Source organism: Daktulosphaira vitifoliae, unplaced genomic scaffold (assembly GCF_025091365.1).
Source record: "Daktulosphaira vitifoliae isolate Bord-2020 unplaced genomic scaffold, ASM2509136v1 Scaffold_3, whole genome shotgun sequence".
Lineage (NCBI taxonomy): Eukaryota > Metazoa > Arthropoda > Insecta > Hemiptera > Phylloxeridae > Daktulosphaira > Daktulosphaira vitifoliae.
The window spans coordinates 11,508,794-11,523,017 of record NW_026099574.1 but is presented as its reverse complement, the minus strand read 5'-3'; the positions used below and the strand labels follow the sequence as shown (position 1 = coordinate 11,523,017).

The window sequence follows — 14,224 nt, the reverse complement described above, 5'->3', positions numbered from 1 at the left end:
AACATTCAGAAATATATCAAGAAAATATTTTTTATGAATTTTAAGCCCACTAGTATCTTGTTTAATGATTGGATTAAAAAAATATATATCGGCAATAAGGTCAATGTCTAAAGAATTTCAATCAATTTTTCTCAATGAACTATCAAATTTTAAAAAAGTTATTTCAATTTAAAGTAGAAACGTAATTGACTATTTTACATCAATTGTAATTTTTTAAGACATTTTCCTTAATTACGGAGATTTAGGGGATTTTCCAAAACTAAAACAGAGTAAAAACAATAGTTTCACAGTTACACATCAAAGCTAATATATAAACAATTTTTATTTAATACTATTTGCATATTATTAAATTTTTAAAGAATATTTTTTAATCATTTTTTATAATCTAGATACACTGGTGATTCATTAAGAATAACCTAATTTTCTTAGAAATTATTAAAAATTTCAAATCAACGTAAAGGAAAATATTTTTTGATTCAAAAAAACTACAATAGTCTACAGTTAAATAAATTTTTTTCCTAGATTAAAAAACATAAACTTTATTTTTCTTTAATGAGAGAGAACTCCTTTTTTTTAGATGATGTAATATAAAAACATTTTTGTTCATATAATTTTTTTTATCCAATTAATAATATGATATTAAAAATCGTTAAAACATTTAGATTTAAAATACAAATTCATCATTAATTTAGATAATGATAATCCAGTATTCTACTAAGTTTTAAAAATTACTGCACAACAAAAAATTAAACATATTTAAGTTAAAAAATATGATAGTTGATTCGAATTGGAATTTAGACGCTGAATTCCTAATCTGACCTTAAATTTATTAGTGAAAATCAAGTAATCACATTATAATTGTAATCACAATAATTTCTCAATAAAAATATATTTTTTTCAAAAATCCCAATTTAAAACTAATGGGAGATATTTAAAAGATACTTGCAACATTTTAATAAAATTATTTTAAGTTTAAACCAATACACGTATTTAAAATTGATTTGATAATCATTTTCAGAAATTGAAGCTGAACTTATTTTCGCTTAAACTTATAATTATACTTTTTTATGGCTTACAGAATTTTAAACATTTAATTTTTATATTTCAAGCATAACTAAATATTGAAATAACCGCTGTTAACAGGAAAATCTCAAAATTTTTATTTTATCACAGTATTTTTTAAAAATTATCTTTAATTCTAAAATTAAATATATTTTTTAAATCAATAATTTGGCACAATCCTATATAATTTTTGTTATTAAAAAAAATAATTTAATTAGATTTCATACATCATAATTATATAATAAAGTATAAGGGTATATAATCAAATCAATAATTAAAATTCACTAGTTTTTCTCGTTCATTGATAAACAACTCATATAAAATTGCTGTAAGTTTTAAAATTATATTAGTTTACAATTAATTTAATGTTTATTAACTTTATTTGATTACTAGAGTACTATTCTATTTTTTTTATATTGATCAGTTATAATGTGTTGTTATGTAGATCTTTGCATAATTATTTGTATCCATTTCCCATAAATTTATATTCTAGTGTTTGTTATTGCGAGTTTATATGACTTTATTGGTTTAGTGCTCAATTACTATAAACAGTAGCGTAGACAGAATATTTTAAGGAAAATTGGTGTTTTTTTTTTTTAAATAGTAATAAACAAAAAATAAGTCATTACATACTCTTACTAGCGTTAAAGATATATACTGTTAATAGTTATAATTGATCATTGGAGGCCTTTAGCCCTTTATCTTCACTTTCCTCGAGTACACCATTGACATAACATAAATTTAAAACTAATATAAAAATTTTAAACAAGTTATTTATCAATGAAATAAAAAATAAAAATTGTTATAGGGAAAAGTTCAGCTTTGATTTATGTAAAACGACAATCAAAATAAACTTTAAAAGTTTAAACTTAAGATATAGATCTCAAATTTTGCAAGTATCTCTTAAATATAGCTCATTGATGTTAAAATGTGTTTTTTTTAATGACGTAATTACCTGAAGTTCACTAATTAGCGATTAAATCTGAAAAAAATCAAATCTAATATTCAATTATTTAAAATTAATTAATAATTATTAAATTAAAATCTCAAAAACTAGAATCTAAAAATTCTAAGACCACATTCGGAATTACTATTATGTATCTACGATGATATTGTTTGGCTCAAATGTTGTGCAGATATTTTGTTTTTACAAATTATCGATATTTATTCTTGCTATCGTAAGTGGCATATAGGGGCGTATTCACATATTTTCCGCTTATAGGCATTTAAAAATATGCCGCCTTTCATTACGTTATGATGGAGATGGCTCGTTTTGATATATCTTCGCCATAACACTACTAATTCTTCCTCAAAAAAAAAAAAGTATTTTTCAAGCAAATCTATGTTTATTAATAAATCATAAAATATATTGCTTGTAGCTATTAATATACATATCATAAATTCAAAATAAATAAAAACTATTATGATAATTATTAGGAAGTCAATATATCTTAACAACAATAAAAAAATAACTCGCTTTTTATAAATTTGTTGGTCTTCAATATTTGCCGCCCCTTAAAATATGCTGCTGTAGGCAATTGCTTATACTGCCTGCATATAAATACGCTGGTGATAGATACGATAACAAGAATTGATAATTAAAACTTGTATATGTGATATGGAAATTATTGCTACTGTATGGTAAATACAAATTATTTATTTATTGGTCAAAATAAATAAACTGTAACAAGCAATAGCAGAAGTTCAACAGATAAAAAAAATGATAAGAACATAATTGTCTAGATGTTTTTTTCTATCATATCCTCAAACTAAAAATAAGCGTTCCATTAAAGATAAAATAACAAATTTTCAAGTTTTTGTTACATTCTCACATACAACATTGTAACATTAACCACGCATAATTTTTAAGTTATAGTTGAACATGAAAAATTAATATTTTATTTTCAAATACTTCATAACAATATAAAGACTACTAATTTTTACTGTATAATTACAATTTTATTTTTCAGGAGAAATATTTTAATTTTTAAGGAAACTTTACTTTTTCGTCATGACAATATGTTGTTAATAATTACTTTAAAAATGAAATAACTTTCCACTTCTTTCTTTTTATTCTTGCTATTAGACCGACGAAAATCCTAAAATAAAAGAATGGACATTTTTATGAGTACAAAAAGTATATTAATAAAAAAATATTAGTTGAAATTATTCTAATATATATTTATTTTGACACTCATGTTTATTTACATAATTAATATAAATTTTTAATTAGTTATTATGATTTCACAATCATTAAATATAATAAAGGGAAAACTCATGTTTTCATTAAATTTACTAAACAATTAAAAAAAATTATATATAACAATGTTAACAAACACAAACTAAACAATAATATAAACATAATTGATATATTAATAAGTCTATTATAAATTATTAGATTACTACTCACACAGAATAATAATAATAATTCATAATTATCATTACGTTCAACTTACCTAAAATTATTTTATATAAATAATACATAAATAAATATTGAGAAACAGGAACATGCAAGTATAAATGCTTGATAGTAGTCAATGTTAAAAAATTGTTATTATTAAATACTGACAAGTTTTATTTTAAGTTATTTTTTCCATATAAGAAAAAATAAATTTTTTTAGAGATTTTCATTATAAATGCAGTAAATATACAAAAATGAAAAATAATTTTAAAATGTTCAATGTATGTTTTTGTTTATAAATTAATATGTTTAGTTTTCTTTGTCTTATTTTATTGAGATGGATGATGGTACTGTGATTGAAGAGTGGAGGTATTTTGTGAGGAATAGATATTATTTGAAAATTGAGGTAAAGGAAGTCTACTAGGTAGCTCACTTATATTACTATATTGATACTTATCAAATGATCTAGAATATTCTGAAGGTTGTCTAGGATTATAATACGGATCAGGTGTTTTAGATGATAATCCTATTTGAGTTGGTTTACTATTTAAGGGGTCATATTTAGTGACTGTAATAGCTGAAGGTAATTTTGGTTGTTGATAAGCAAATGGCATCTTAGGCTGTAAAGATTGAGAATTTGCAGCAATTTGATGAGAATTGGTTGAATATGCAGGAAAATGTAAAGGTTTGTTAGTTGGTGTTATTTGTTTAGGCGTTAGAGATATATTAGGATTATTTCTAAGTAAATTTGAACGATTACGCAATTGTTGAATATAGTTATCTGAAAAAAAAAAAAATTATTTAAGAATTTTTTCATTTTATTAAAATACCAATAATTAAATAATAAAAATTCATACCATTTTTTGGAGATGAATTATAATTTGTATCAATTGATTGAGATCTAATAAAATTAGAGTTAGATGTTTGTTGAACTAATGATGTTTGCTGTAAAAAATTTTGTCCAGGGTATAAAGGACTATTAGGTTTACTATTTGCTGATGTTCGAATAGCAATTATTTTTCCAGATTCTAATTGCATATAAATTCCTTTTGGACTTTTTAACACCATAACTTTTTGACCAGCTTTAAGTACTATTGAACCTCGATCACCAGCATTTGTAGGAATAACTACATCTACATTAAATTTATTTAATAAGTTTTATTCAAAAGACTATTATTTCATTGATTACCTAATGGTAATGTCATTTCTTGAGCACTCATTCCTTGTTTTTGCCATACTTCAGCTGGGATCCACCTTCGGTTTAAATTATGTCTACTGGCTAATGTAGTGGAAGTATTAGACATAGATTGCATAGGACGCACACTTGCCATTGGTTTGCCTGTTTGATTTCTAATTTTTAATAAATAATTAAATGTTAATTTTTTTTTAAATTTTAACATATTTACACTATACAAAAAAAAAAAATAAAACTATGTAATTCATTGGTTAATGAATGCCCATGTCAAGTCTGACCAAAATTAAACATGTCCATGTAATTATGTTTTTTCATACAAAGAAGATTCTATATGTATTTTACAATATTTCTTTTATCATAAACCACTTATTTAATCAAAACATAAGAACAATTTTGATCATTTTTTTTAGTTACATATTTTTCTATCACAACACCTCAATTTTAAAACTTCTTATATACAAACTATTTTTCAAACCAATTTGGACATATGCCATCCAGCTTTGGGGACCCACCAAATCATCTAACATCGATAAAATACAAACCTTCCAAATTTAATGCCTGCACCAAATAACAAAAGCCCCATTTTACGTCTCCAATGATACCATTCATAATGATGTCGTCAAAACTGCTAAAACATAAAACCATCAAAACCCTCTGATCTCTGATTATCAATTCACTCTATCCCTGGTGACCTCAGAAAGCGTTTAAAGCGAATATGGTATTATGACCTACCTATTTACAATTTCACACGTCATTAAGTACCAGCACTGGTTGACTTCTTTTATCAAGCTTATTGTCTCTATATATTATTTTTTATATTTGCTTAACATAAACATCATTTATGCTTATTGTAATGAAATTTATTACAGATTGTATGATTCCAAAAAAAAAAAAAATATATATAATTTTCTGAATTCATCAATCATGAAATATTTTTTAAATTTATACCTCATAATGGTGCCAAATTAATTTTTTTAAATAAAAACATATGTATTTAACTAATTTATAAAATAGAAAATGATGTAATAAAGAAAATGATAGGTAGATAACAACATTTGGACCAGCATTTCAGAAGTTATTAATAATTTAAAGTAATGACTGAAGGTGATCTTATATTTATCACTCAACATTTCTTGGCCATACTTATCCTCCTTTTTTTTTTTTACACGACCAGCATTATTGTGGGCCACCCTGGAACTGCTATGAGGCATTACTTTAGGGCGATATTTATCCTCCTACCTAAATATAAGAATTTTAATAAATTTAAATATATTGTTCCAAAAGTTTTTATCCACTAGGCATTTTCTCAATTTATCATTATATAATAAATAAGCAAGTTCATTATGTCTTTATATTTGATTGAAAAATAAAGTTGATATCCTCATAAGGTATAAGAGATGAATACAGATAAATACTTCATGATTGACAAATTAAGAAAAGTATGCAACTAAAAAAAAAAATTATTAGTACTATTTTTATTTAAATAAATGGTTCCTGATAAAAGAATTACTCTGTATATGTATTTTTTATTTTTCAAATTTTTTACCTATACATTGTTGTATTAGTATTTTGACCATAATAGGAATACATGGGTCTACTTATTGCTTTTTTCTCCATTTCATAGCTTCGTTTGGCTAAACGTTTTTCTGCTTGTGATAGTTTTTTATCTTTTCGGTCCACAAATAAAGATTCGTGTTGAAATGGCTCCTATTTAATAAAACAAGTAAATAAGGTTAATTAATTTTTACAATAAAACAGAATAATATATTTCTAAGAGCTATCATCATTTTATTAGCTTCTATACCAACTATATAGGTTCCGCTCTACTTTAGTGATTTATCACAATTTTTATACAGTCTGTTGACCTAATGTAACCCCATTATGGCTAAATAAGCCAGTATGAAGCTAGGCGTGTGTATCTGTTAAAGTTCCCATATGGTCACCCATCAATGCTAAGGTAGCGACTCAATGATCCATTGCACTATACCCAATATATTTCTAAGAATATTATTTGTAAAATAAGAATGCCATTCAATTCTATAGATAAGGCTTTAACTCACTATATATATTACATGAATTATTTATTATTTAGATTTTCAGTCAAATGGTTAGTAGTTATATATTCTTTTATAATGTGTATTTAGGAAGATATATTTTAAAATATTCATTTTATATTTACCTTAGTAAGAACAGAACTAAAATTTTCAACAATATATTTTATCACTAAATCATCATAGTTATCTTTAAGAGATGAAAAATCTTTTGAAGGTTTTGACTCCCCATCATCCCAACATAAATTAGTAACTTCTTTTATAGATAAATGAGCATCTGGATTACATTCATCAACCACACGATCAGCCATTACTTGCTTATTTATTTGCCTATCATATATTTTTTTTTCTAAACAATTATCAGTTACAAGTCTATACACAAAACAAGGTTTCTTCTGACCATAACGATATACTCTACAAACAGCTTGAGTATCATGGCATGGATTCCAAGAGGCATCAAAAACTATAACTCTGTTTGCCCCAACTAAATTAATACCTAATGACCCAGCACGAGTTGATACTAAAAATAAATGAACTGAATTACATTTATTGAAATCATTAATTAGTTTTTCTCTTTCAGATGCTGAAGTGCTACCATCAAGACCTAAAAAAAATTAAAGTTGAAGATATTTGTGGATAAATGATAATTTTATAAAATTATATTTTAAAAATGTTAGTTTTATCATAATAGTTTGCTTTTTAAATAAGTATAAGTTACATACGATAATAATCATAATTTCTACACCAATTCTCATTTTTTCCAGGAATTTTATTTCGTTGCAAAAAGTCTTCGATTAAGTCTAAAGTAAACAATGATTGACTAAATAATAAAACACGATCTCCAATTTTAATTGACTCTTCAACAATTGCAAATAATAAAGACATTTTAGCTGATGCTTCAATCATACCAGGCATATAGTCTTTAAAAAGTTCAACAGCCTAAAAATTAAATACATTAATAAAAAATGATATTTTTTAATATCATTAAAAAAATTTTTTTTTTACCCAATCATAAGGTATTCCTGGTTCTTCTTTACCACTTTTTATGATTAAAGATGGATTTTTAATTTCTCCGTCGTCCAACAATGTTGATGTTTTTAATTCTTTAGCATCATCAGAAGGTTTAAAATCTTTAGAATCAATAGGAAATTGTGCTGATTTTTCATCTTTACGCTGAAAAATTTCTTGACTTGATCTGACTCCACTGTAGCCATAAGCTGATTTATTCTCCAACGAATGAAAGGTATTCAAAGAACTAACATCTTGACTTGTCATTGTACAAGAGACTATATTCTTCCGTTCAGTTGGTTGATATGAACATTCTGGTACCGGTATATTGTCCAATATATCAGATATGCTTCCTAAGGGGGTATTTGAGCTAGATGCATAAGGATAAACAGAAGAATAGCTATTAAATCTTTTATAAGGTTCGGGTAATTTTGAAACATTATAATGATCTGTGAAAGATTTTTTATCATTTTGCTTATTAGCTAAAGGAATTACTGAAACTCCTCTTCCTAGACTTTGCTGTATTTTTGGATCAATGAAATATTGATTATCAGGATCAGTTTTCATACCACCTGGTAATCCTGGCTTTATATTAGATGGTAGTGGACCATAAACAGGTTGTTCATAACTATTATTTTGGTTACTCATCATATTAGAATCTAAAAGTCCAAGTATACTATGACCATCAGATTGGCCAACCATGGCATTATACAATAAAGCTTGTTCATTAACGTCAGTTGTAGAATTAAGAACACTTAACATAGCCTGATCATTAGCTAATAAGATTTCTTGATCTTGTAACATTTGATCGTTTAATAAATTTTGATTTTGAAATTGTTGATCTGACAATAAACTTCCGTAATTGTGGTTTATATTTGGTGTATTTTGATTATTTTCAATGACATTGTAATTGTTGTAACTGAGATTTGAATTTGATGAACTCATAAATGTTTCATTAACAGTCAAATAATTTTGATTTTCTGAGTTTTGATATATATTTTGTTTATTGTGTTGTTGTTGTTCACTTATAAATTTTTGTTCGAAAGTAATATTTTCATTATGAGAATGTGATATAGCGTGATTTTGGTTTTGACTATTAGCTGATATTTTTTTTTGGTTATTAAGATCATGCATAGACAATTTATGATTATCTAGTATTGAGTTGTTATCTACCATTCCAGAAGTATCAATACAAGAATGATTTGGTGATTGACTTAGTGTATTTATTAAACTTTGGCTGCAGTTATCTACTTCTTGAATAGACATATTTGTTTGAATAGAGTTTTTTTCATGACACTGATTTTTTCTATTTATTTCTTGATGATTTATCAATACTTGATTATTATCAAACAACTCATTAAAATTAATAGATAAGTTAGAATTATCACCATCGACATGTTTAATCAAACTTGAATTTTCATATATCTCTTCTTTAATTGTATTTGATGGATTAAATATATTTTTAAATTTTAAGTTATGATTATTATTTTTTATAGAATCAGAAAAAAATCCATCATTATTATAAGAATTATTTTGTTGATTTACAAATAAAGCATTACTATTAGATTGATTTTCTTCATCATTAAATTCTTGACCAAATGCTATATCTTTAACACCATGAAATACCTGAAGATTAACAGACTTATTTACATTATCTCTACAGTTAGTATCTGCATGACTAATGGAGTTGGATATTACTTGGTTTGTTTTACCACTTTTATTGCTAGATAATACATGATTGTCAATGTATCTATTTTTTGTTTCTGATATTTGATTAGATATAGATATAATATTTGATTGTAATCCAGAAAAGTTTGGAGTTAAATTAGATGGAGTTCCATGATTTGTGCTAGTATTTATGAATTTATCTTGATTAGAATTAAAACTATCTTTCGAAAATCCTTGATTTTTTAAAGATGACTCGGTTTGATTAATTTGATCAGAGTTTTGATTAATTACATTATGATAAAAATCATTAGATTTTCTAAAATTATTTTCAACAAAGTTATAATGGTTACAATCATTATTATCTAATCTAATTTCTCTTTCTTCTATTGTAGGATCTTGAGAATAATGTAATTGAGGGTTTTTTTCAGTATTATGTCTTTGATGATAATTATCTTGATAAAAATCTCCTTTATCTTTCCAAAAATTATTATGATTATATTTTTGATACTGTTGATTTTGAATATTTCTTGATGTTCTGTAATCATTTTGAGAATAATCATCATCTTGATTATTTTGTAATGAATGAATTGTAATTAAAGAATTTCGATTTTGAGTAGGAGATATTTGATTGTTGCTAGTATTTGGCATTACTGTAGCAACAGCTGGCATCCTTGATACATCTTTGTTTGTATTCTACAATAAAACAAATAAAAACTTGGTTATATTTATACTTAATGTACTTTCTTAAAATCTATAATTATATTAGGGGAAAAAGAACCTATATGGCCAAGTTAAATAGACTATCTACAAATTATTTAAGGAAAAAATGTCTGAAGAGAAATTTTCTAATTTATTTTATAGCTTTAGGTATATTATTATATAGGAACATCATTTTATTTTAATTTATCTAATAAAATTTTCTACTATACAAAATCAATTGAACTATTGTACATTTAAATGACCTTTAAAATACTAATATAAACTTTTTTCATTTTTCACCCAATAAAATTCTTTTAAACAATTGCACGAGTAACAGCATATTATTATAAATATACTCTATAAATTGACACATGTGTCTACATTTGCTGTCAATCAGATAATTTAATTTAATGTTATGATATATAATAGTAGTGGTATAATAGCAAAAACTAGTAATCATTAGTTTTAACAATAATCTTGATGACCTACTCAGCTTTTGGAAAATATTGTACCATGGTTTTTATAAACCCAGGTTTGATATAATTGCTATAGACCATGTAGGTTGTCTTCTCTACCACTATAGCTTTTAAGAGAAGACATTAAATAATTAATAAAAATAATAATTATAATAATTATAATATAGAAAAACTTGTAATGGAATGATAAAATTGATGTTTAACTAATGACAAAATATTTTACTAAAATATACAAAATAATATTTAATTGAGATTACCTTGCGATTAACATTTAAATCTTTAGAATTAGAATTTACTCCACCACCTTTAGAACGATTTCGAGATCTTTTTAAAGCAGATGGTGATGTTGTTGGAGTAACTCCTAGAGGAGTTCCTAAGGGTGTACCAGCTTCTTCAAGATCTAAATCAATTTCAGCTTCATCTAATGATCGTTTTTTTAAAAAAAAATAAAGAATATCAGGATGATTCCAAATCTGAAATAAACACCATGTTACAAAAAAAATCTATATATATAATTTATTCAATTAATGACTTACTTTGCAGCACACAGCAAAAGCCTTTAAAGGATTAGGAACAGCCTTTTTTCTTACAACTTCATTCATAAAACGATCATATAATAGACGCTGTAATGGAGTCAAACGTACAAGCAAAACATACTCCTCTTTTTGAGGTAATGATTTTTCAAGCACGGAATGACTTCTTCTTTGAACAAACCCTTCAAGAAGAGAATGCAACACATGTGCTCTATACCTCATTAATCTTATATCTTGAGGTGTACTGTCAATACATTGACCATTTTGTATTGGTCTTTCAAACATATTGCTAAACTCAGTTTTTGATCCTAAATAATTAGGACGAACAAAATCTACCATGCACCAATATTCAAGTAAGTTATTTTGTAATGGATATCCAGTTAAAACAATTCGCCGACGACTTTCTATTTCTTTAAGAGATTGTGAAGTGGATGCATGACTATTCTTTATACGATGTCCTTCATCACATATAATTAAATCTGGGCCAGGTTTTACTAATGCCTCCTTTATTTCTGAAAAATTGATAATATTAAGTAACATTAGGTCTAAAAATAAAAAAATAATTAATTATTTTTGTACAACTAATTACCATCTAATAGAGGTTTATGTTTTTCATCACATAGATCTTCATCAATTTGTTTTTTATTTCGTTTTTTTCTAGTTTTTCGAGTAGTTAATTGTCTATAAAGTTCATATCCCATGAGTAAAACACCACCTTCATTTCGCCAATTTTGAATAACTTTGCCTCTGGCTGATATTGTTTTATGAAAATCATTTAGTACAAAAAGAGAAAATTGTCTATAAATTATATCTTCATTCTTAATTGTATTTTCAGATGTTTGATTATTAGTTTCTTCGGGCAACCACATGTTAAATTCAGCTAACCAATTTTGTAATGTATTAATAGGCATTATACATAAAACATGCTTTGCTGGAGTATGTCTTAAAAAAACATCACAAAATGAAACAACCTAAAATATAATTAAGTACAAGTGAGAAAATAAGTTATTCAAATAGAATTTAATATACAAAGTTTTAATATATACCTGAAGTGTTTTTCCTAGCCCCATTGAATGTGCAAGAATACATCCAAAACCACTTGATGTTTTAAATCTTTCAAGGGATTCAACCACATTATCATACATGAATCTTACACCTCCAATTTGATGAGGTTTAATAATTCGCGCTATTTGAGGAGCTAAAAATACATCTGGTTCATTTTCAGGATGTCCAACATTGATTAAAACTCGTCCTAAATCATCTGGTTGGTTGTAAGCATCATTAGTGTGCATACCACTATTATTTGCATCATCATCTGGTACTTCTTCTTCTTCTTCATCTCCAGAAATCAATATACAATCATCATCTGAACTTTGAGGTTGTTTAGGTTCATCTACTTCACTTTCACTACTTATAGTGACTATTTCAGCTACTTTCATTGGTTTAACTGGAGCAATTGAAACAGATGATGTAACCATATGAGGTTCACTAGCTTCCAACAGTTTAGAAGCAATTGATGTTAGTTTATCAGGTTCATTGCAGTTATCTATTACTTCAGGTTGATTTTTTATATACTCTAACATTTTCTTATTAAAATCTTGTGATGACCCAGAATCAGTAGAAATTACTATTGTATTTGATTCAGTAGGTATAACAGGTTTTTTAATTAGAGATGTAGTGCCGCCTTGAAGAAGTGTTTTCACTCGATCTTGAGTTTTTGAACTTTGTTTATTTATTGCAATTTGTTTTTGAACCTGTTCAAATAGAGAAAAGTAAAATTAATAAAAAAATAATTTTTTTTAATTAAATATTTTATACTTCTCTAATTAGACGTTGTTGTTCTTGAACACGTCTTAACCTCTCCATTTCTTGTCTTTGAGCAGCCAAAGTTGCTTCATCTAATTTAGTTTCATCCATAACCTCACGAATATTTCTTCGTAAATTAGTTAGCCGTTTTTCAGAGGTCATCTGATTTTCAGGATCTTCATCACTACTTTCTGTGTAAACATTTATTGTTAATAAATATACAAACAAATAATTAATTTTAAAAACTTACTTTCTTCAGTCATTTTCACTTTCTTTAAAACTACATTTTCATCCCTTTCTTTATCAGATTTTCTCTTAGAGTTTGATTCTAATTCTTCATGAGTGTGATCTTCACTTACTTCATCATTATAAGACTCATGAATAGGACTTTCTGGTTCCAATTTCATATCATCAACAATCTTTGAGGCTTCATTTGTGTTTATATCATCATAAGTTATATGTGGTTCTGCATCCATACCTGATTTAATACTAGACAGCTGTATATCTTGTGAGGAACTAGGTTCACTTGATAGTACAGGCTTTTCAAGAATTTTGTTCAAATCTTTCGTTTCACCAATATCTTCCTTGTCAGAAAAATCTTTACTATACTCATTTCCATTAGTCTTAATTGGTAGTTTTTCTTCAGGTGGCTCAACCCTTTGGATTGTAATGTTAGCATAGCGAGATAAATTAAGAGAATCCATGAGAATAGTTGATAATGTAATTTAATGTAGTCCCATAGTATGTCTTTAAAAACTTTAAATTATTTGTTTCGGCTCGTTTTACAGAAAAATTTAATAATATACTACGTAACAGTACTATCAAAACATCTTAAACAATGTATTCTTCGTTTATTTGAAATGTATATTTCAATAATTTTTTGATAACACTCATTTTATAAAATTTAAACCGAATTAAATTCTTATCAGTTTAATTAACAATTGTATAACAATTTATTAAGATACATTAATTTCGTCCATTTTCTTTATTCAATACATTTACAGAAAACATAGTTCAGAATCTCCTTCTGGTCTAGAATTCTGTATTACAGTGTGGGTGAACAGGTATTATTCCCGCCCCTAATTGTTCATTATCAGCATGATAATTTATATATATATATACAGATATATATATATATATGTACGTATTAAATATATATTTCTGAAAATACTAATATAGTTAGTATACTTTCTTAATTTTTATTATCGCACTAAAATTTACACTATTGTAGACCTATATTTGATTATACTATAAAGATATAATAAATCTATAGTTCAATTCATAAGAAAAATATCTTAAATTGTACAAGTTCATTTATAAGTTCT

General features: G+C 25.6%; 1 protein-coding gene across 2 annotated transcripts; it reads right to left on the bottom strand.

Annotated features, from left to right (window-relative positions):
* Positions 1–3,353: 3,353 nt before the first annotated feature.
* LOC126902994 (probable ATP-dependent helicase PF08_0048) lies at positions 3,354–13,934 on the bottom strand. 2 transcript variants are annotated; one of them, XM_050680855.1, is made up of 13 exons: positions 13,150–13,932; positions 12,912–13,090; positions 12,140–12,847; positions 11,683–12,064; positions 11,097–11,605; positions 10,818–11,033; positions 7,715–10,078; positions 7,432–7,648; positions 6,838–7,313; positions 6,205–6,365; positions 4,653–4,813; positions 4,321–4,596; positions 3,354–4,244 (listed from the first exon to the last, which is right to left on the bottom strand). In XM_050680855.1, the coding sequence occupies exons 1-13, from the start codon at positions 13,601–13,603 to the stop codon at positions 3,793–3,795; spliced, it is 6,555 nt and encodes a 2,184-aa protein (XP_050536812.1). In that variant the 5' UTR covers positions 13,604–13,932; the 3' UTR covers positions 3,354–3,792. The 2 variants fall into 2 exon arrangements, with proteins under 2 accessions (XP_050536812.1, XP_050536813.1); XM_050680856.1 differs by lacking the exons at positions 3,354–4,244; positions 4,321–4,596; positions 4,653–4,813 and adding an exon at positions 5,253–5,390 and having other exon boundaries at positions 13,150–13,934.
* Positions 13,935–14,224: the final 290 nt, after the last annotated feature.

Excerpts from the sequence above, each read along its gene's own strand:
- LOC126902994 (XM_050680855.1), bottom strand. The coding sequence starts at position 13,603 with ATGGATTCTCTTAATTTATCTCGCTATGCTAACATTACAATCCAAAGG. Across the intron at positions 11,606-11,682 it reads ACATAAACCTCTATTAGATG|AAATAAAGGAGGCATTAGTA; the intron begins GTAATTAGTTGT and ends TCAATTTTTCAG. Across the intron at positions 6,366-6,837 it reads TTAGTTCTGTTCTTACTAAG|GAGCCATTTCAACACGAATC; the intron begins GTAAATATAAAA and ends TTTATTAAATAG.